Source organism: Aythya ferina (genome assembly GCF_964211825.1).
Source record: "Aythya ferina genome assembly, chromosome: 17".
In the NCBI taxonomy this organism is placed as follows: Eukaryota; Metazoa; Chordata; class Aves; order Anseriformes; family Anatidae; genus Aythya; species Aythya ferina.
Genome location: NC_140316.1, coordinates 15,620,712 through 15,639,947, shown reverse-complemented (window position 1 = coordinate 15,639,947; position 19,236 = coordinate 15,620,712). Strand labels below are relative to the sequence as shown.

The window sequence follows — 19,236 nt, the reverse complement described above, 5'->3', positions numbered from 1 at the left end:
AGTAATCAGTGTTTTTTATTCATCTGCTGCTGAGGAAAGCCCAGGGACTTCTAATACTTGAAAGATCCAGGGCATAGTAGATTTTGTAATGTCCTTGACTTGTTTATAAATACATTAGTGATTAGGATTCGGGCATCAAAATGACAGCGTTGTAGAGTACCTCTTGTGAAAATCACAGTATGAATGGTCACCAGTGCTCTTTGAGATGCTGTTATTCAGAGAAGCGTTGAAAACAGAGTGGCTGCTTCAGGCCTGACTTTTTGCCCCAAAGTGTATTTTCTCCGTCACCTTGTTGGACATTGATTGTTAGTAAAGAGCAAATGCTACATACCTAAACCTATCAAAATATGCAAATGTGTTTTTTTGCATAACAGTTATGTCACAGTGTTTCATTTATGAGACTTGGGAATCATGCACTGAGCTGGGAATTTGACATACTTTCAACCTGACTTTCTTCTTTTATCTTCTTTTATCTTGACATGAAAGACGATCCACAGATCTGTGGGTCATAAAAGAGAAAAGTGCTATGTGTTTTTCCTTTCACAGTCAACTTCGTGTAGTTTCTGCTAAATAATACTGGTAGCATGTGTGTTCTTCCATTTAAAGGTCAAAGAACTAATGCAATACTGAGTTGGAAGGCCTGAAATTGTATATGCATGCCCAGTCAGTCTTACACATGTATAGGTGGTGTTCAGGAAGCTTTTTTCATGAATTTGCATATCATATACCAGACTTGTGTCATTTTTATGTTATGTTCAGGAAGTTTTCCTAATACTATTCTATCTAGTATGTATGCTTTTGAGTTTTATAATAATTAGTAGACTGAACTATGAACTATCAGCAATACTGCTATTAGTTTTATCAGGCCTTAATAAGGAAAGGAAGTGGTATCACCAATATAAAGTTGTTCCTAATGTATTGATGCATCTTGGCGTAACTTAGCTTCGTGTTGATGGGCAAAGAATTGTAAAGAAATGTGGTTTCTGGGTTTGTTGTGATTATTACTTTATTGTATGTGGTTGTTGTTCACACTCTATTATTGCTTGTTGCATTCACATGTTGTATTGAGATTTTGAGCAGGAAGTGCATATGAAACAATATTTGTGTATTTCTTTGAAAACATCTTAATTCGTCTATATTCTGACACTGCTGCCTAATGTATGCCTGTCTAGCTTTCAAGAGAGCTTCAGTGTTTTCCAGCTGTAGTACTTGTTCCAACTGTTGCCTGTTTTTCTTCCTAAGAAGGAGTTGTTGCTGTCAGGACTTAAGCTCTTGCTGCACAGATATTTTCCTTAAACTCTGCAAAGAACTATTGTTTATTTGTACTCTGGCTCTAGTCCAGTCTCCTTCCTTGCATGCTGGTAGGGTTTGTGTATTGAGAAGAGTTCCCACAATGCTCTCTTGTCCTTCTAGACTTCAATCTAGACAGATTTTTTTTCTGCCCTTACCCAGACTTGGTTTAAGTGATTCTTGAAAGCTGCTGTATGTGGTCTCTGGCGTAGAAAACTTTACCATGACTCATCTATTTTCTTTGAATTTTTCTTTTTACTCCTACCTTATACTGTAGATAACATTTATTTCCAGGGTTTCCAACTGGGTGTATATGTGGATCCTAAATGCAAGAGCACAGTTACTTTACACCTATGTTCCTGCGCAATGAGAGGCTGGCGGGCACTGTCCTATCGGGTGGGCTTGGGTATCCCAATGGTATCTGGCCAAGAATTTCACAACATAAAAATCAAATCAGAGTTGCGTATGTAGGTGAGTTTAAATGCAAAAATGCCAAAGCAAAAGTAAGCAAAGTTCCTATCATAACATGAGTTATATGATCACCGTGTATTTAAAAATTTGCATCCTACAGTGCGTTTCTGTAAGCTTGCAACAGTATCCATCATAATATGCAGGTATAAAGTACTTGTGGTATGAGATGCTACAGGTTTGGTTAGTGAATGAATGCAGTTTCTAATATAAAGGTTGCGGAGGATTTCAGATGTTACTTGGTGATCCTAGTTGATTATTTTTTCCCCTTTCAGGATGGAGGTTGGAATGCTAATGTAGAAATTGCCGAGTATATTTCACTTTAATCATTTGACAAGGCTATGTATGCTTCTGTTTTATACTGAGTGGAAACTGGCGGAGAAAAATTATGTTTGCTTAGCTTTCTTCAAGCAAGGATGCTAACTTACTGAAATTTGCTTCGTTTTTTCCAATTGATGTTTTATGTAGAGTTTCCATTGTAGTGGTTGCAAAGGACAGTGGATCTGTGAAACTCCTATATTAGGCATGTGTGGAACCATTTTATTGCAGAATTATGAGAAAGCCTCATGGCAGCTTGTAGTGAGTTGAGGTATTTCATCTTCTGCACGTGTTTAGCCTTGGGTATCTTTTTTCATGTTGTGAGTTTGGATGTTTCTTACTTGCATTGATGCTTTCAGATTAGAAAAGCCCACTGTTGTAGTCCTCCAGTACTGATCAACACTGGATGTTAAGGAAGCTGAACCTCTGCTCTGTTGCTTGCTTCCCTTGCTTCTCAAGTGAAATAGATGTAGAAAGGAATGGGCAGCCTGGGATGGCTGCCTGGGAATCACACCCCAGGCTGCAGAGTGCTCTTCACTTTGAGGAGCTTCCCATCTGTGTAATGGGAAGACCTTTACCAGCTGTTCTGTATCATGTGTTCCACGTTGAAACAGAGAAACGAGAAATGAGTCATGCTCTGCTGTAAGAAAAAGCAGCTTTTCTATTCAAATGTAAACATATATATATTCAAGTGTGTATATATTTTAGCTGTTGATATTTTTTTATGTCCTTCACCTTAAAAAGAAAAAAACTCAAGTCTCAGAGTCTCCTTTCTGGTTGGGCAAACTATAAATTTAACACAGGTTTGTGAGCAGTAAAAGCTGAGTAGGCAAAACAGCAAGCTTACAGACGACTTCTTGTCATTCTTAGTGAACCTCCTTTAAGTCATTCTTTTGAATAATATTGCTGCTTCCTGGGTTTCTGTCTTTTTTGACAGGTAGATTTTATAGTATTCAGTTTATATTTGTGTTGGAAGTTGTTGAAAATTTTTGTTTTGGATTGCATTTAAAAAAGCACCAGAGTTTTACTGTCATAAAATATATTTTTTTTTACTCTCTCCTGGTTTCCTAATAAAATAAGTTGGACTCATTTTGGTCCTGTCCTTTCATTGCTTTTAGACTTGGTTGTGCTCTGTACTAAGTAATAGAAGCTCTTCACAATTCTTCTTTCTTTTTTTTTCCTCTAAAGAAAGCACAGAGATGAACTTTAACTATGAGAACATCCTAATCGTGTTATGTTTGTGCTCTAAGGCTGCAGCATCCTCTGGGTATTGTTAGTACCACTGAAGAATGTGCAATCCCCATATGGTCCCCATATGCCCTAGACACCAGTATGAGTGTCAGGCTCTGCTATGGTAGAGTACTCAGACATTTGAACTAGGAAACTCGGGGTTGCATCGAATGCTAGGCCTGTTTTTGTTTACAAAATTGGCATTAAAATATGGAAGCTTGTGTCTTATGATTGTTAATTGGCAAACTGCTTATATGTTACTACAGTTTGATCCCTTTCTCAGTGTCTTCTATTCCGATGTTTGAATGAGGTTGTTAAAAGGCAGTGATTATCAGTAATTTAAAACATGAAATAAATTTATGTAAAATTACTTTGCTTTACTATTTAAATATATTTCTTAAAGGTGATTTACTTATAAAGAAAAATCTTTTTTTCCACCCAAGTGTTTATAAACAAACAACAAAGTGTATGAAATTAAGCCTTCAGAATATGCTGTGGACCTGAGGATATGGGCAGGTTGCAGCTGTCTTCACCCATGTTATTTGAAATAACAAATGAGATGAGAACTCTACAGCTGGTGGCAAGCAGTATAAGCTCTGCACCCTCTGCTCACCTCCCTCCTTGGCTTCCTAAAGGAGACAATGCTAACAAGGCCAGCGGGCTAACTCTTACTGGGCTACTGCTCACTTGCAGCAGCATTGAGAGGTAGGGCTCTACACTACATGACAAAGCTATCGTATATAAGGGAATACTGTTAATTTTGATGCTTGTAAAAAGGACATGCTTTATTCCAGTAAAATAATAAATAAGCAGGGTTTTATGAAAGCACAAATATTGCTATTAGTCCTTCTCAACTGTAATAATTCAAGAGTGGAATTGCACTTAGGTGTTGCTGAATTTTCAATGTTAATGTACAGTTCTTATACCAATTAATCAAAAAATTCCTGTGTGGTAGATAAAGTATTATCTTGGTACCTGTAGGAGCACCCTGCTAAAGCTGTTTGGCTATTATTTGGGTACTTCATATAAATATATTGTTTAAATTTAAAGGGCAATATAGAGGAAAATACTGTGTTGTGGAAGTTCATAAAACATATCTACTGGCAATGGGATTAAATGTCTTTTGAATCACTTAGATGTTTCTAGGAAAGATGGTCAGTTTTTAGTCTGAATTTAAATGCTTAACACAAGTTTGTCTGAATACCTGTTAATGCTTTCTAAATATATTAATTACAAAATGGCTGAAAAATTGTCTTTTAAATCACTTCTTCAGCCCATCTTAATACATAGTCTAGGTATTTTAAAAGAATTGGAAAGTATGAAGAAAGTGTTGGAGTGTAATAGCTGAGCTTCTGTAAGTGAAACCAGATTCGTCTGAGAGGACCTGAAATATTCTAGTCCTGTCTAGCTTGCAAAAAAAAAGTAAATTGTAAACATCAAAATCGTAAACATCATGTGAGCATTAGTGACTGATTTGTATAGCCTCCCTCTGTGGATTTGAAATTTCAGTTTAGAAGTAGCCTTCATTCCTGCATGCTAATGGAAGAATCTAGAACTGAAAACTGATGTGTTAGATGGGATCTTCTGCACTTCTGACGCCTGAAATACTGAATTCATATAGCAACTCCTCAACTGTATGTGTAATAGTGATGAGTTCAACTTACATGAGTTAAATATTGAAAATAGGGAAATGGAACTGTTTTGGGAGAGTGGAGGAAGGTTCTTTTGTGGGGGTTGTTATTCTCAGGCACATTTTGGATTTTCTTAGTAAATAAATGTGAAAAATGTTACATGTGAAGTTCACCTTACCCATGTCAATACAAGGTTAATGGAGAAGCCAATAAAATGGAGGGGGGAACAGACCCTTTGGAAGAATGGGAGAAGGAAATACTTTTTGCACAGTTCATAATGCACTAGTCACTAATTACCACTGGCTGCAGCAAAGGGCAAGAGTGAAAGGGGATAGAAATATCCAGTTATATGATGCTCTATAAATGAAGAGCTTATATTCTTTCCAGGGAAAACAAAACAAAACACCTAAGTGAAAACCAAACTTTTACTACTTGGATTGATAACTCTGCCAGTGGGTTATTTTCATCCTTCCATGCAGCATCTGTTACTGGCCACTAAGACAGAATATTAGATTAGAGTGGGCTCCTGTTTAACCCAGTGTGACAATTCCTGCTTAATAATGTTAAAGTGTTCGGGTTTGTTTTACGTACATTTGTATTCATACCTTCACCTACAAGAACTTCTTAACTCAGTCATCTGTGGAAACCAGTTCTCCACAACATACTGCAGTGAGGATGTAGTTAGATGCCTTCATTGTGCCTCAGAAGAAATATCAATATTGCAGTTTCAGTAGAGATCCTTTCTGAAATTTGTCTATCCTGGGGCTGATAGGATTTAATTTTGAATGTAGGGGGATGCAGTAAGAAAGATGAAGGTACAGTTTCGATTCATCTTTGAAACTGTTTACAAATTAGATTCTTGTGACAACTCTGATGCAGAAGTGGGGGGATGACAGTAGCTACTTTTCTGGTGGTATTTCTTTAATGTTCTGCAAATTTTGTCCTCATTAGAATAGCTTTTAAGAATTACACCTTAACTTTGCTAAACTCTGAGGCTTTTCTGCAACACCTACTTGTTCTACTTAAAAGTAATTTGAACTTTTACAATTCTCTTTGGTTGCCTGGGTGTAGTGGTTTTCTTAGGCGGATATTTTTAAGACATTATGTAAACCTTACTTGTACTCAGTACTGAGGTCAGGGATTTTTATCCTTCCCTAATCCCCAAAGAAGTATCTTTATGAAATAACCATTTCCATACTAGTCATCAGTAAAATTAAGTAAATTTATATGTTGGAAGCATTTGTAATCTCTCAGCTCTATTGATAATAGCTTTGTTTCCACCGTAAGTGACTTGATAAGTAGTGATGTCTGTTCTAAAGCAGTGCCACTTGGATTGCTGCCTTGTGCCCTCTCTGTATTTAGCCTGGTAATGTATCTCACAGACTTGAGATTATGCAGTTTCTAACCTTGCAGGTTAGCTCACTTACACCTTCTTCCCTTTCTGTTCTGTTTTCTCAGAAGTTGACATGTTGCAGTTTGCTAAATGTTAGTATACCGATTTCTGTAGTACTGTTTTCCTTTCCCCAAGAAAGCTTACAAAGCTGAAAGGATGAGCCTGTGACACAGACAGTGCCTAGCACAAGAAAAGTCTAACCTAGAAGGGAGCCCCAGAGTGCTAATGAGCAGGTGTGATGGAGTATTCAGCAAAAGCTTAAATAAATGTGCTCCCCACACCCTGCTCCAGATCACTCAGGTCAATCAATTTGGTAGTCTTGAAAAGAACAAGCTCAATACAATGGGAATCTTTCTGTTGTTTTTTTTTTTTTCTGACTCTTAGTTGTTTTTTTACATTATAGGACTACAAAGCTGATGAAGACCCTGCATTATTCCAGTCAGTTAAGACTAAGAGAGGACCTTTGGGGCCAAATTGGAAGGTAATAAGAACTGACTTGACAACCTTATGAAGTCTTATCAGCAGGAAAAAAAAGTCTGCAGTTTCTTAGAGATTAGCACTAATGATGTCAGTCTTAAAAACAGAGGGCAGAAATATTTATTTCTTTTTGTATTCTGTTAAAATTCCAAATACATTGATAAGCAGGGTACTGTCTACAAGTTGTTTATTATTGCTACTGAAAACAAAGCAATGCAACTTAAATTGGATGAACTTACTCAAGACTGACATTTGAATCTGCGCTGTGATGAATTCCATGCAAGTGTTCATTCTATTATGGTAACCCCTGACAGTAACTTATATAAAAATAATAATAATAAAAAATAAAAAAACACAGTTGGAAGCTTCCAACTATATTTAAATGGTTATAACATCTGTGTATCAATATACTAAATCTAAGCCTGTCTTCATCTTGCTATATTTTTTTTTAACTTTTGTGGTATGCATATAAAATGCACACACAAAAAAAAGTAGTATTTCATCATAAGTATTCTCCTTCAGTGTGATAATAAATCTTGTTTGTATTTCTGTATGCATGTGTACAGTCATGCACAGATGCATCTACTGCGTTGCTGAAATTCTTAGTCTGAGTTATGTAAACTGAGTTGGTTTGGGGAATACATTTTCCACGTACTTTGGTCATTTGCCAGCTTTCTGATAAGTAAAGCCATTGTACAACCACAGGAAAATGGCTTGACTAAAACTTTCATTTTAAGGTAAAGCCATCTGGCCTTTACCCAAGGCTGCAGTTATCTAAGCCTATGTACTAAGAGTTTTCTTTTAAATGCATTATGCAGGCTGCTTGCTTAATATTACCAAACATTACCAACCAAAATTTAGTGTGCTGTATTTCCTTCATGTCCTTAGTGAATAATGGAATAAATCTGTTTTAAATGAGACATAACATTCTGTGAAAGTTCCTTGGCATTAGTGCCACCTTTCTGCACACATTATTGAGTATAGGTAAATGCTTACCACATAAAATCAATCCAGTAAGAATTTGCTCTGCTTATATATTCAACTACAGGAAAGTCATGCTTGAGAACTGACTCTCAGGTAGTCTGTATACACAACAAATTTCAAAGTAGAAATAATCTGGGCGTTTTTAAATTAGATTTCTTTTAACAATTCAATGGACAACTGCTGTTAGTTGTGCACAAATTAACAAGATTTATTGTAAGGTATAATGCATAAAGATCTTGGTCAATAATGTATATTTATTTAACGTGGAATGTTTAGCACTAATATGCATCACCAGAGAGCTTTTGAATGAAAACCAGTTATCCTCGGAAGACTGATGTTCTATTCATGAACAAAAAAAACAAAGTGCTGTTGTTGTTTTGTGTTCCTAAACAGCAGAAATCTATGTCCAGGCATTAGTAAAAGGACAAAACTAAATAGAACATAAAAATTCAGTGCTGCCAGTTCCAGGCAGTCGGAGTTCTCCTCCTTTTGCAGCTGTTTTTAAACAATAAAAAAGTAATTCCCCTCTTTCCTTGAGTCACACAGGCCCAAATAGGCCATTTCTTGTATCAGCCCTCCTGCCTGTTCCCTGAGAAACAGGGAAAGAAGAACAAACATCTATGGCAGAATAAGAATCTGTGCACTTCATACAGTAACTTGTTATTCAAGCCAAACACACATGTGTAGGTTAAGTTTTGTTTGTTTTAAACCTTGTTTTTTAACTCTTAGAAGGGTTGCAGTAACCAAACGTGCTGTTAGACAAAAACATGACATACATGTAGTCTCTTCTGTTACATAAATTTGACTGCGTAAATTGTATGAAAATCACTGTGCATGATGTTACAGGTACTTCAGACCTGTTTGGAAGTAGGAACTCTGATAGAAACCTAGGAATTAGAGGAGGTGGTGGTGGGTGTCTCCTGAATTTCCCCTTGTTTAATTCTGGGGATCCTTTTTCTTCTACACAAAGTCCTTGAGCCATAGCTGGTTCCCCACTGTCTTTGAAGTGGAGTTTCAGTTGTCTTATGGCCACCTATTGCCAATGATGGGAGGTTCCTGGGTTTATTCTATAGTAGCAGTCAGAAGGTTAATAATTCATTATGCAAAAAATAATACTTATATTATGCCATGCAAATAGAAATTACAGCTGTGCCTGGGTAAGGACATACCCTCTGTCTTTGGGGAAGGAAGGTGAGGAAGAGAGGAATAGGGGAGAGCGTGCCAGGGTTCAATTTCTTTTTGCAGCATATAGGCAAAGCAGGACTGAAATGAAGTTGTTTTATGTTGTTGTGAGAAGTAAACTTCAGGGGTAGTTATGTAAATTATCTGATTTTTTTTTTTCTAGTGTGAATGGTTTTCCACCATCATACTGAGAGGCTTGGTACAACTCAGGTTATAATTGCCTGTAGGTAATAGACCCACAAGTGTAAAATAAGTTGGCACTAGCAATTATAATTAAGCTTTGTTGTCCCCTCAAAATGCCTGAAAGTATATTATAGTTTAAGTCTTGAAAATGAAAATAATGTTAAAATTTAAATTTATAATATATGCTTGTGGCTTACAGTATGGATGGAATTGTTTTGTAGGTTTACCTGATTGTCTGTTAATCCCTGTTATCCTATGTTGAGATTACAGTGCAGCCATTTTCTAATACCTAGAATGCTAATTTCTAATAATAATATTAAATGTATTTCACTGAAATAAATTAAAAAAAAAAAAAATACCTTTCCATTTATCTGTAAACAGAAAGAGCTAGCAACTGATGAAGAGTGTCCTAAAATGTGTGCTTACAAGTTGGTGACTATCAAATTTAAATGGTGGGGACTGCAGAACAAAGTTGAAAACTTTATACAAAAGGTAAGTGCTTCTTAAAAAAAAAAAAAAAAAAATCACTGATGTTGCTGGAGAGATGGGATTGGTGGTGGGCAGGTAGGGAGGCAGGGTGGTTCTGTTTTGGCAGATTTTTTTTGTTTGTATGTTGTGATGGTGGGTGGTGGGGTTTTTTTGAGGTGAAACAGCATAGAAGTTTCCTGTTGCTTGCAATCAAGCAGTTCCTGTTCATTTCCTCAGCAAACAGAACCGTTTGTGCCTTGGTCTAACAGCAGTGATGTTTCATTGATGGTGTACTAGAATAACCTTCTAAGCTAAAAAAGCAAAAGTATTAGCAAAGAGTCTGTGTCATGTAAGTTCAGCTCATGATTTTGTAAACCACAGCACTTGACAAATCTTTGATTTGTTTTGACCTCATAAGTTGAAAGTTGCATAAAATATGTACTGGTGTTTCCTTAGTATTTTCTATTCCAGTTTTCACATGGAAGTGTTCTTGCATTTGTACTAATTCTACAGTACTTTATATTTCTGGAATTACATGCTTGCAAAGTGAGGTCTGAGGCAAGTATAATCCAATACTAGGGTTTAATTGGCAACTGGTGTTTTGTCAAATTATACTTGCATCTTATTTCATTACTGCTTTATCATCAGAATATGAATTGTGAAATTAAAAAAAAAAAAAAAAAAGAGGTCTAAACATTCAAAATGTAAACTTAATGTGTAGTCAAAGTGTTTCATCTAGATTGGCATTCCAGTTCTCTTCAATCCAGAGAAAATGTGCTGTAAAAGTGAGTAATAAAAACATATTCCCGTAGCAATTGGGCATGGTGTTTGCTCACTGATAAAACATGAGTGAGACCATTGTCATTGTGGTAAACAGGGCTTTTAGCTATCAGTGGACTACCTAGCAAACTGCATTAAAAGTTTTGTTATTTTAATAGTGATGATAGCAAAAGAGAAAAGCTTCAAACAATAATAATTGAGAATAAGATAGAGAAGGTAGTTTGTGATATCTGCAGTACAAAGGAAGGGAAGGAGATGCTTTGGTGTGGTGGTGGGTATGGGAAGGAATTGTGCATTACGCATTTCAAACTGAAAACTGGTTGGGAATAAGCTACCGGAAGAGCCAAGACTTCTGTGATATGACGAGGGGAATACTTGAAGATATGTTTTTTTTTTTAATTATTTTTTGCCTTGCTTTAATTGAAGCTGATTCTTCAGAGGAAATTGATCTCTTTCTGCCAGTTGTCAAGAACTGTGTGTTAAATGTGATCAGCTTTGTTTCTGAGGACTGTCAGCAGCTTTAACAATGCCAAATCTGGGAACAGATGAACAAGACCTGAACTTTAGGTGGCACCCTGGGTAACTAAATACATTCAGAAGTCTGAATTTTAGTAGTGAAATGGATTTCAGTGTTGCATCTGTATGACTGCCTTTATCAGAGCAGCCAGAAGCAATAGTGATAATTCTGCAGATGGGATGGTTTATATGATACGTCTTTCATCTTCCACGTCAACATTGTAAAAGTCAAAATTCCATGGCACTAGAGGTAGACTGAGCTAGTACAGATCTTCAGCACAACACTGTGTTTTTTAGGGCTAGCAGTATTTTAAAAATGTGAAACCAAACAATTTGAGTCACAGTGACAGTATTCTTACTGAGATCGATTCAGAACCCAGATACGCCTGCTGTAATGAAATGGCTGTGGAATCCTTAGCTTAAATATCTGTACTCTTGAGGGTTTTGTACCTTTGAAATTGCACGTCAGGTGTTGCCGATTTGCTGACTCACTACAAATCAGAAGCGTGCCATCTTTGGAGTCAGAACTACCTTCCCCCCCCTTATTGCTTCATTCTGCCTTGTTGTATTTTGTTGTTTTTTTTAACAGCACAGAACCTGTAACAGTTCAGGTCTAGATTTTTATACAGTGCAAGCTAAACATTCTAGCTGTTATGATGCCGTTTTTATTTCAGCTTGGTGCTGTCTTGGATAGAACAAATTTTAGAAGGATTCTTCAGGATCTTCAAGTAACATGAATTGCTGACCTTTCTCAACGTGTTTTTTGGTAGTGAAGTTTGTTCATTTTTAAAATGTGGGAATTAATATGGCTTTAAATAGGATCCAGTAATGTGAGGAGGCTAATTCTCTAGCGGTATGAAACATTATGCACCTAAAGATTATACTTTTTCAAAATGAACAGCTGCAATCAATTCACCAGTCTTTGGCAAAATGCAGGCCTATATCTAATGTTTACTTATTTTCTTAAAGCAAGAAAAAAGGATATTTACCAACTTTCATCGCCAGCTGTTCTGTTGGATTGACAAGTGGATTGATCTGACTATGGAAGACATTAGGAGAATGGAGGATGAAACCCAAAAGGAGCTGGAAGCGGTAAGACCTCCTTAAGGCTGATGTTTGCGTGCTGTCTATAGCTATGCCATTTAGACTGCTAGAAATTGAAGCAAATTAAGTTGTGTACACCCCCTTGTGTGCGTCTGGGCAACTGCCAGTGAGCATTATAGCCCCTTTAAAGATTCTCCTATGCAGAACCACGCACTTCAAGCTTCTGCATGCTGTGTTTCGTTAAGTTGGAAGTGGCTATGAGGTAAATATTTCAGATGTCAGTAAATCTGAAATGTCTACATTGCCCATGTCTTTGTTTATGTTATCATACTCATTATATAAAATCCCTTTGAGTGCCTGTTTACACTTGTCAGGTAGAGCTGTCATCTCGTTTTGCTTTGTTTCATTTCTAATCATTGTTAGACATGATTACTTTTTCTCTTCAAACATGTTGTGAAGCAAACTTGTACATGTCACATGACAACAGTTGCGCTCATCCTGATTAGCACAACAAAACTAAATTTTACTTGAGAAAAAAAAACCAGTAAAATTAACAGGTTTGAGGTGGTATCAATTTTCATGTATTAGGGGCTGTGAGGATCAAATATATTTAGTTTGATCCATCTTTGGACTGAGGTCTAGAAGGAAATCCATCCATTGGGCACTTTCCCAGCTCTTTATTTAAGAGGCAGAGAAACATCATAGGCTAAGCAAGAAGCCTTCTTCTGCAGTCTCTTTCCAGAGCACAACCTTTGGTATGAGCCTTTCTCACTCTAAGTTCTGCTGTCTTTAGGTTCTTTGCAGTCTGTGGAGTTGCAATTATGTTTTCTTCCCATTTTGCCGACTGCTTTATGCCCCAAACCTGTTCAGCTTGTCATTTTGCTTCCATTGTCTTGGTGCTGTTGGGACACAAAGTGCCTTCAGCTACAACTTGCTTTTTTGCATGGTTTAACTCATTTCAGCTGCCAGACATCTTTAAATACTGTCTTATGCTTTTGACCTACTGTTGACAGTGGTTATAAAGTGCATTTTGTGGTTTGAGCCTAACACATCTTTTCTTTTAGTATCAAAACTAGCTGTAACTCTTCCATCCCCACTTGTTGTGCTCTCTCTGTTTGGTCTTTATGAACTATGCGGAGCTATCTTACATTGTGTAGAAACGTTTTGTGTGTTTTGAAGAAGTGCTTCTTCACCATTCTGTGTGTTAATAGGTAGATGGTCTGAACTGGTAAAACCAAACTTTCTTTTCAGATAAGCTGAAGGGATTGTCTGCCTTGGCAGCTTCCAGAATATATTTTGGAAAAGAATGATGTCCATTCACTCTTGCAAACACAGTACTTTCTCACTGGCATTTGGATATTTTTATTACGGAAAGTGTTCTCTCAAATCACATGGATTTCTTCTTTAATTCTGCTTTATGCCAGAATCTATTGTTAGAACCACCTATTCCCAGGTGTCTATGAAGGAGGAAGAGTAACCACTTTCCTCTCTATACCTGATTTTTATCAGAAGGGTTTTCTTTTGCACACCCATAGTTCTTTATTTGGAATGAAACGGACTTCATCCAATTTCTCTGAGAAAGGATAGTGGCAGTGTGAGTATTGCATACAAGGTATGTATTGGAGAGAGTAAGCAGTGTTTGATGCAGCCCTGTGAATGAGAAAGTTTCCCTTTTGTGTCTCTGGATGTTTGTCTTCTGTAAAGCAAGTGTTGTTTCACAATTCTCACTGGTAAGTAATTGTTTTGCAAAAAGCATTTAAAAGAACATTTGCTCCTGTTTTTAGTTAAGCAAAGCCCACTTCACATGTTTGAGTGTAATGTTTATCCTTGTTCTTAAATGTCAAACCTACTTGTATACTATTTTTCTTGTTATGCTGAGCAATGCAACTAGCTTATTTCAAGTAGCTCATCATGTATGACCTTACTTTCAAGAACTTAAGTGTATTACTTTTGAAAAAGTCTATTTTTCATGAGAAAAATGCATTGGTAAGTTACACTAACACAGTGTTTCTATACGTATTATGAAATGTGAGAGAAGTGAAAACCTACTGCTAAAGTATCTTTTTCTTAACTAAATAGAGGTATCTACAAATACCTATAAATGATGCCGTTCCAAGGTTTTTGTGGTGACATGCACCTTTTATTGAAAAATAGCCTAAAGGCAAAAATGTCACTGCAAATACGTGAACATTAATTTTGCCCCAAATAGTTTGGTTGTGATTCATAAGCAGCTACTTCTTTGTGCAAAATAGTAACTTTCATTAAATCCCAGATATACAACAAAACATTTTCTTCTATGGCCTGGACTACTGGGAAGTAAGGACTTTAGTGGTAGGGTACTTAACATGTTGACAAAAATATGTTCATGCTTCCATCTCCACAGATAAATGTTTTTTGACACTGTTCCATTATGTAGGTTTACAATGCTTAAACAGAAACAACTGCAGAAAGCAAGCCTCCTAATATTGGCAGCATTACATTTCCTTAGAATACATTGCTTTGTTTTGCTGTTCTCTTTTGTCATTAATACCTTTCTTCTTCTTAGTTTAAGCTAATCTTTCTCTTTAGATTCTGTGGGCGTTTCAGTTCCTTTTTGGTCCTGTTCTTCATCTTAAGTCAATTTTTATTGTCAGGGTCCCTGCTTTTGTTACTTTTTTGTTACTCTCTGAATCCTCATCAGTGTTCTTCCAGAGTTTCTCTATCCCAGCCCATTCTTTTCTTGTTTTTGTTTCTTTCTTTCACTTAGAGTTTTATGTATCTGGCTTCTGGAGAGAAGGAGCACCTGTGCCTCATTAAATACACATCAGCTAATCAGTGCATAATAGAAGAGCATCTGACCCTGCCAAAGCACTGTGACATATCTCATGTCTGAGTATTTCAAGCAATATCGCTCTGAGCTGAAGCATCATGGCCTGTTAAAAATCTAGGGGGTATCATCTACAGCTGCTGTATGGTTCCCAGGCTTCCCTCACCAAAAAGAAACACTCTGTATTCCCAGTCTCCAAAAAACTTCAGCTGAGGCTGGTCCTGGTTTTGGTCCTGGCCAGGGAAAGTAGTCCTGGCTGTGTAGATCATTACTTCTCTCTTACTAACCACAGTATGATAGGTTCTTTACGTGGTAGCTCACAGTTTTATTTTACGTTTAGATGCGTAAGAAGGGTTCCGTTCGAGGCACATTGGCTGCTGACGTCTAGAGGAGGTCTCTCTGTAGGTTCTGAGGCAAATCAAGCTGTGTAAGTCAACTGCTGGATGGAAAAGGAGAAAAGTGACTAATATATGGATGGGAATTGCTGGCAAAATTATATCTCGACAATGCTTCTGGGCTGTAAGCTCACACCTGTTTGAGAACCTCAATGTGATCAACAGCTGAAGATGACGTTTTGTGTCCAGGGTACATAAGAGACCTTCTCTGTACATGGACACTGATCAATTGCAGGTGCTCAGTCTGGTTGCAGAATGCCTTACACACTGGCAATGTAATCCAGTTCTTTGTGCTCATCTAGTGCAGAAACCCAAAGTGTGTGACCATTGTTACCGCCATGCTGGTACTGAGCTCTGAAGCCTGCAAGTAGTTTTCTGGGCACAAATCAGAAAAGTCAGGATCACACGATATGTGGACTTAATCCACATAATTGAGGGAAACTGTGGGCTGTCATCTTTAAAGCATGTTAACTTCACAAAATCCAGTTCCATACAGAAATTTAAAAATATTAAATTATATTAAAATTGTTAATGCAGGAAGCAGGGTTTTCAGAGGTTTGCAGACTTCTGAGTATTTGTGTCTATTACTTTAATGTTGGTATTTCCCACTGTGACTGTTTTAATACTGCAGATGGGATCCCCAGCTAAAGCATTTTTTAAATCCTACTGATTGGTGTGAGGTTTCTCAGACTGGAGCTGCTGTCCACCAGTGAGGGGATAGCACCCAAATTAAGATTCCCTAACAAATCTCGCATTGCTTTGGTATGATTTGTTCAGTCCTGGTGATGTTTTGACTGCCCTGCCCTATTTTTCTTGGAGGTTAATGAAACTATCTGTTTGGAACTTAATATTCAAATGAACTGCTAATGCTTAATTGTGTGTCTTCTTTCTCCACAGTTACGTAATCAAGGCCAAGTCAGAGGAACAAGTGCTGCCAACGATGAATGATGATGGATTTAACCATCACATGCAGTGTTGATATACAAATGTGTGTGTGGATGCATGATTATTTGTATATAATTATATATACGCACATGCATACTGAAGGGGGTTGTTACAGTGTCTCCAGGGTACTATACCTGTCCTCAGCAAAGATGCAAAGGAAACTGCTTTCATTATGTATACCTGAAGCAAATAAAAATCAACTGAGTAGTGTCATTTAAAGGTTGAATTAACTGCAGAATTATGTTAACTGGTATGTTTCATGAATGTCAATACTGGACCAATTTATTCCTTACATTTTTTTTCCTGTCTTGAGTCACTCTGCTATAACTTGCCCGTATCTCAGTGTAAAGAAACAGATTGAAATAAGTTGATTTCAATTTTGTGTCTTCCCTATGTCGTCATTTTTGGAATAGGAACAATGAATGTATTTATAGCTATTTATTTCTGGATTGTCATTATCCTATAGTCAAATCAGAAAGAAATTTCTATTAGCAGAAATTGGAAGACTTTTACTGTTGAATGAGTTTGACTCAAACTTTACCCATTCTCACTGATTTAAAAAAAAATAAAAATGTTTTATTGGACTTTTGTACATTCAAATGCTAATGTTTTTTCTTCATTAAAATTGGCAAGATTAAGGAAAAATGGCTGGTGATTTATAAAATACTTGCAATTTGGAATTTTCCGGAAGCTGGCTTTCTAGACAAAGAAACCGACAATATTTTAAGTATATCTTAGGTCATGCAGTGAAAATGGAGGCAGATAGACCTTCTCTAAAGTAATACCGTTAATAAAAATTGCAATTTTCCAGAGTTTCAACTTTGGAAGCTATGCAAATGGTCTTGATTTCACACACATTACACAATGGAATATAATGGTGATTTTAGCTCTTTTCATGTTGAAAATACACTTAAAAAGAGATGTATGCTTTCAGATATTATGAAAGTTTAAATTGTAGCATCTACCATGTTTATCTGATATTTGTTAGGAGTGGACACACAAAAGAAAAGATGGTGTAATTAAGGTGGTCTGTAGATAACTCTCAAATAGGAAAATGTCTTCAGCATTTTTAAGAAAATATTGAGATAGAGCATATCATAGGTATATATTGTCAAAATGCTAGATCAGAAAAATTATTTTAGAAACACTAGTTAAGTTCTAATACTGCCTTGTGTCCCCAGAAACCTCGGTAAGGCAATCCTTGCTTAAGCATCCATCTTTATATAATCTCACATACATCCAACTATTCAGAACCTTTTTTTTTCTTAGGCTGCTTACGAAAGGAGTCATCTGATTTCTGCAACTATCAATGATAATATTTGCCTAAACTTGAAGGGTAGCAGGGCCAGGTCTGCGATATGGCTGACCCTGCCAGTGCACGCGTCTGCTGTGAGGGCTGGGCACTGAAGTGCCTGCCAGCAAGTGGACATTTGTACATTTCTTCTGTGCAATTTCACCTTCCTGTCCTTCATACTGCAAAGCTGATGTTTTTTTTTGTTTGTTTTCCTTTTTGGATTAGCGATTAAATGGTGCTTGTTCTCTGTACCATCAGGAGGTCAGTTTTGCAAATATATGTACATACATACACACATGATTTAAAAAGGAGGGCTGTTGCAAACCTGGAAAACTAAGGTCTCAGTTCTCTTTCAATGGTAGAATACAAGTTCCACTGTCATCAAAATGAGTCAAAAATGAGTCATAATGGAAACTGAGGGAAAGGGACCCTACAACTTTCATATCTTTGGACTTGTGAAAATTTGAGAGAATCTTGTAGTGAATGTAAAATGTTGAGTTTACTTTGGCAGACTTTGGTGTGACCTACAGCAAAACAGTCAATGAAATTTAAATAAATTTGGTGATAAAATGCTCTGTCTCTTGTCTTAGGTATTAGTACTTGTGGTTTGCTAATGATCTGGCATTTAGTTTTACTGAAGTGCATGAGAAGGTTGGAAGTCCTCTAAGGATGAGCTTCAGTTGTTGTGAGCTCAAATGTGTGCTTGTATGTTAGAAGCAATTGAGGCGGTGGGTTGTTGGATATTTTGGTTTAGGACTTCAAGCAGAGTAACACATAATTAGCTTGAACCTTGCCATTATCTGGAGTATAAAGAAGGTGGTTTGCTTTCATTGTTATGACTTCCTACCTTAATATGCCAGGCTAGATTTTTGCAGATGTTTGCGTCTGGTATTCTTGGAATAGAGTGGTGCTCTGGTTGATATGTCTTCATGTGTTACGGGTACTGCTAATCCTGTATTCTGCCTTTGTAAGGAAAAGATCATCCCAATGTGCAGAGTGAATGGGGTGGAAAACATTTATAGTTTTAAGGAGGAATCAGCAGCAGTGCCAGTTTGACATTAGAAAATGGAGGCATCAGTCACCTTACCCTGGTGTAGAGGCTAATTTACAAAAATGTGGCTCCTTCAGACTGAATTAGTGTGCAAACTTTCTTACAGAATACTTGAGGAAGTGGCAAATACATTTCCAGGTTCCCTGGAAAGAACATCTGAGAAACCTTTTAAGTTGAGATAAGATATATAAGGATACAGCAGGTAGGGGGGAGTGGTTGAGCAACTAACAGGCTTGTTTATTCTGGTGTCAGTGAAATGCAAAGCTTCAGAACAGACCTCTGAAGAAAGACCTGAAAACTTTAATATAAAATTATCAGAGGCAGCTGCAAATAGGTTGCATGGGATGATTCTGTCGTGTGTCAATTTATTATGGTCATAAGAGCAAAGATATGTATTAGGCTGGGAAAGGTGAAGCAGTTGCAAGCAAGTGGTGGAGTCTGGACCGGAGAAGGGATTGCAGAGCTGCAAGTGACCCCTGATCCAGGTATGGTGTTGAAGAGGGAGTCCCATCTTGCCCATGGTTCGTGGCCCTCACCTGCCTGGCAAGGCTGCAGAGAGCACTTGCAGCTGACTTGGTTTTGGAGACTCCTTGGAGACTCCTTTCCCCCATAGGAAGGAAGGGAGGACTGAGACAGCTCTTTGAGCTAAAAAGGGCTAAAATATCCATGTGTCTGTCCTGACAGTGCAGGCCTGTCTTGGCAGCATCAGTGACCAGATACATCTTGTAAGTTAGCTGGCCTCAAGATTAGGAGCAGGAGCTTGCTGACACTGATTAAAACC

General features: G+C 37.2%; 1 protein-coding gene across 2 annotated transcripts in view; it reads left to right on the top strand.

The window, feature by feature from the left end:
* Positions 1 to 16,941, top strand: part of PITPNB (phosphatidylinositol transfer protein beta) — a 29,481-nt gene extending 12,540 nt beyond the window's left edge. Inside the window, exons 7-11 of one of the 2 annotated variants that reach the window (XM_084538784.1) lie at positions 6,734 to 6,811; positions 9,538 to 9,648; positions 11,890 to 12,012; positions 15,111 to 15,197; positions 16,063 to 16,941. In XM_084538784.1, the coding sequence (XP_084394910.1) occupies positions 6,734 to 6,811; positions 9,538 to 9,648; positions 11,890 to 12,012; positions 15,111 to 15,158 (360 nt within the window). In that variant the 3' untranslated portion in view covers positions 15,159 to 15,197; positions 16,063 to 16,941. The remainder of the gene's footprint in view (positions 1 to 6,733; positions 6,812 to 9,537; positions 9,649 to 11,889; positions 12,013 to 15,110; positions 15,198 to 16,062) is intronic. The other variant, XM_084538783.1, reaches the window with a different exon arrangement.
* The last annotated feature ends 2,295 nt before the right edge of the window (positions 16,942 to 19,236 follow it).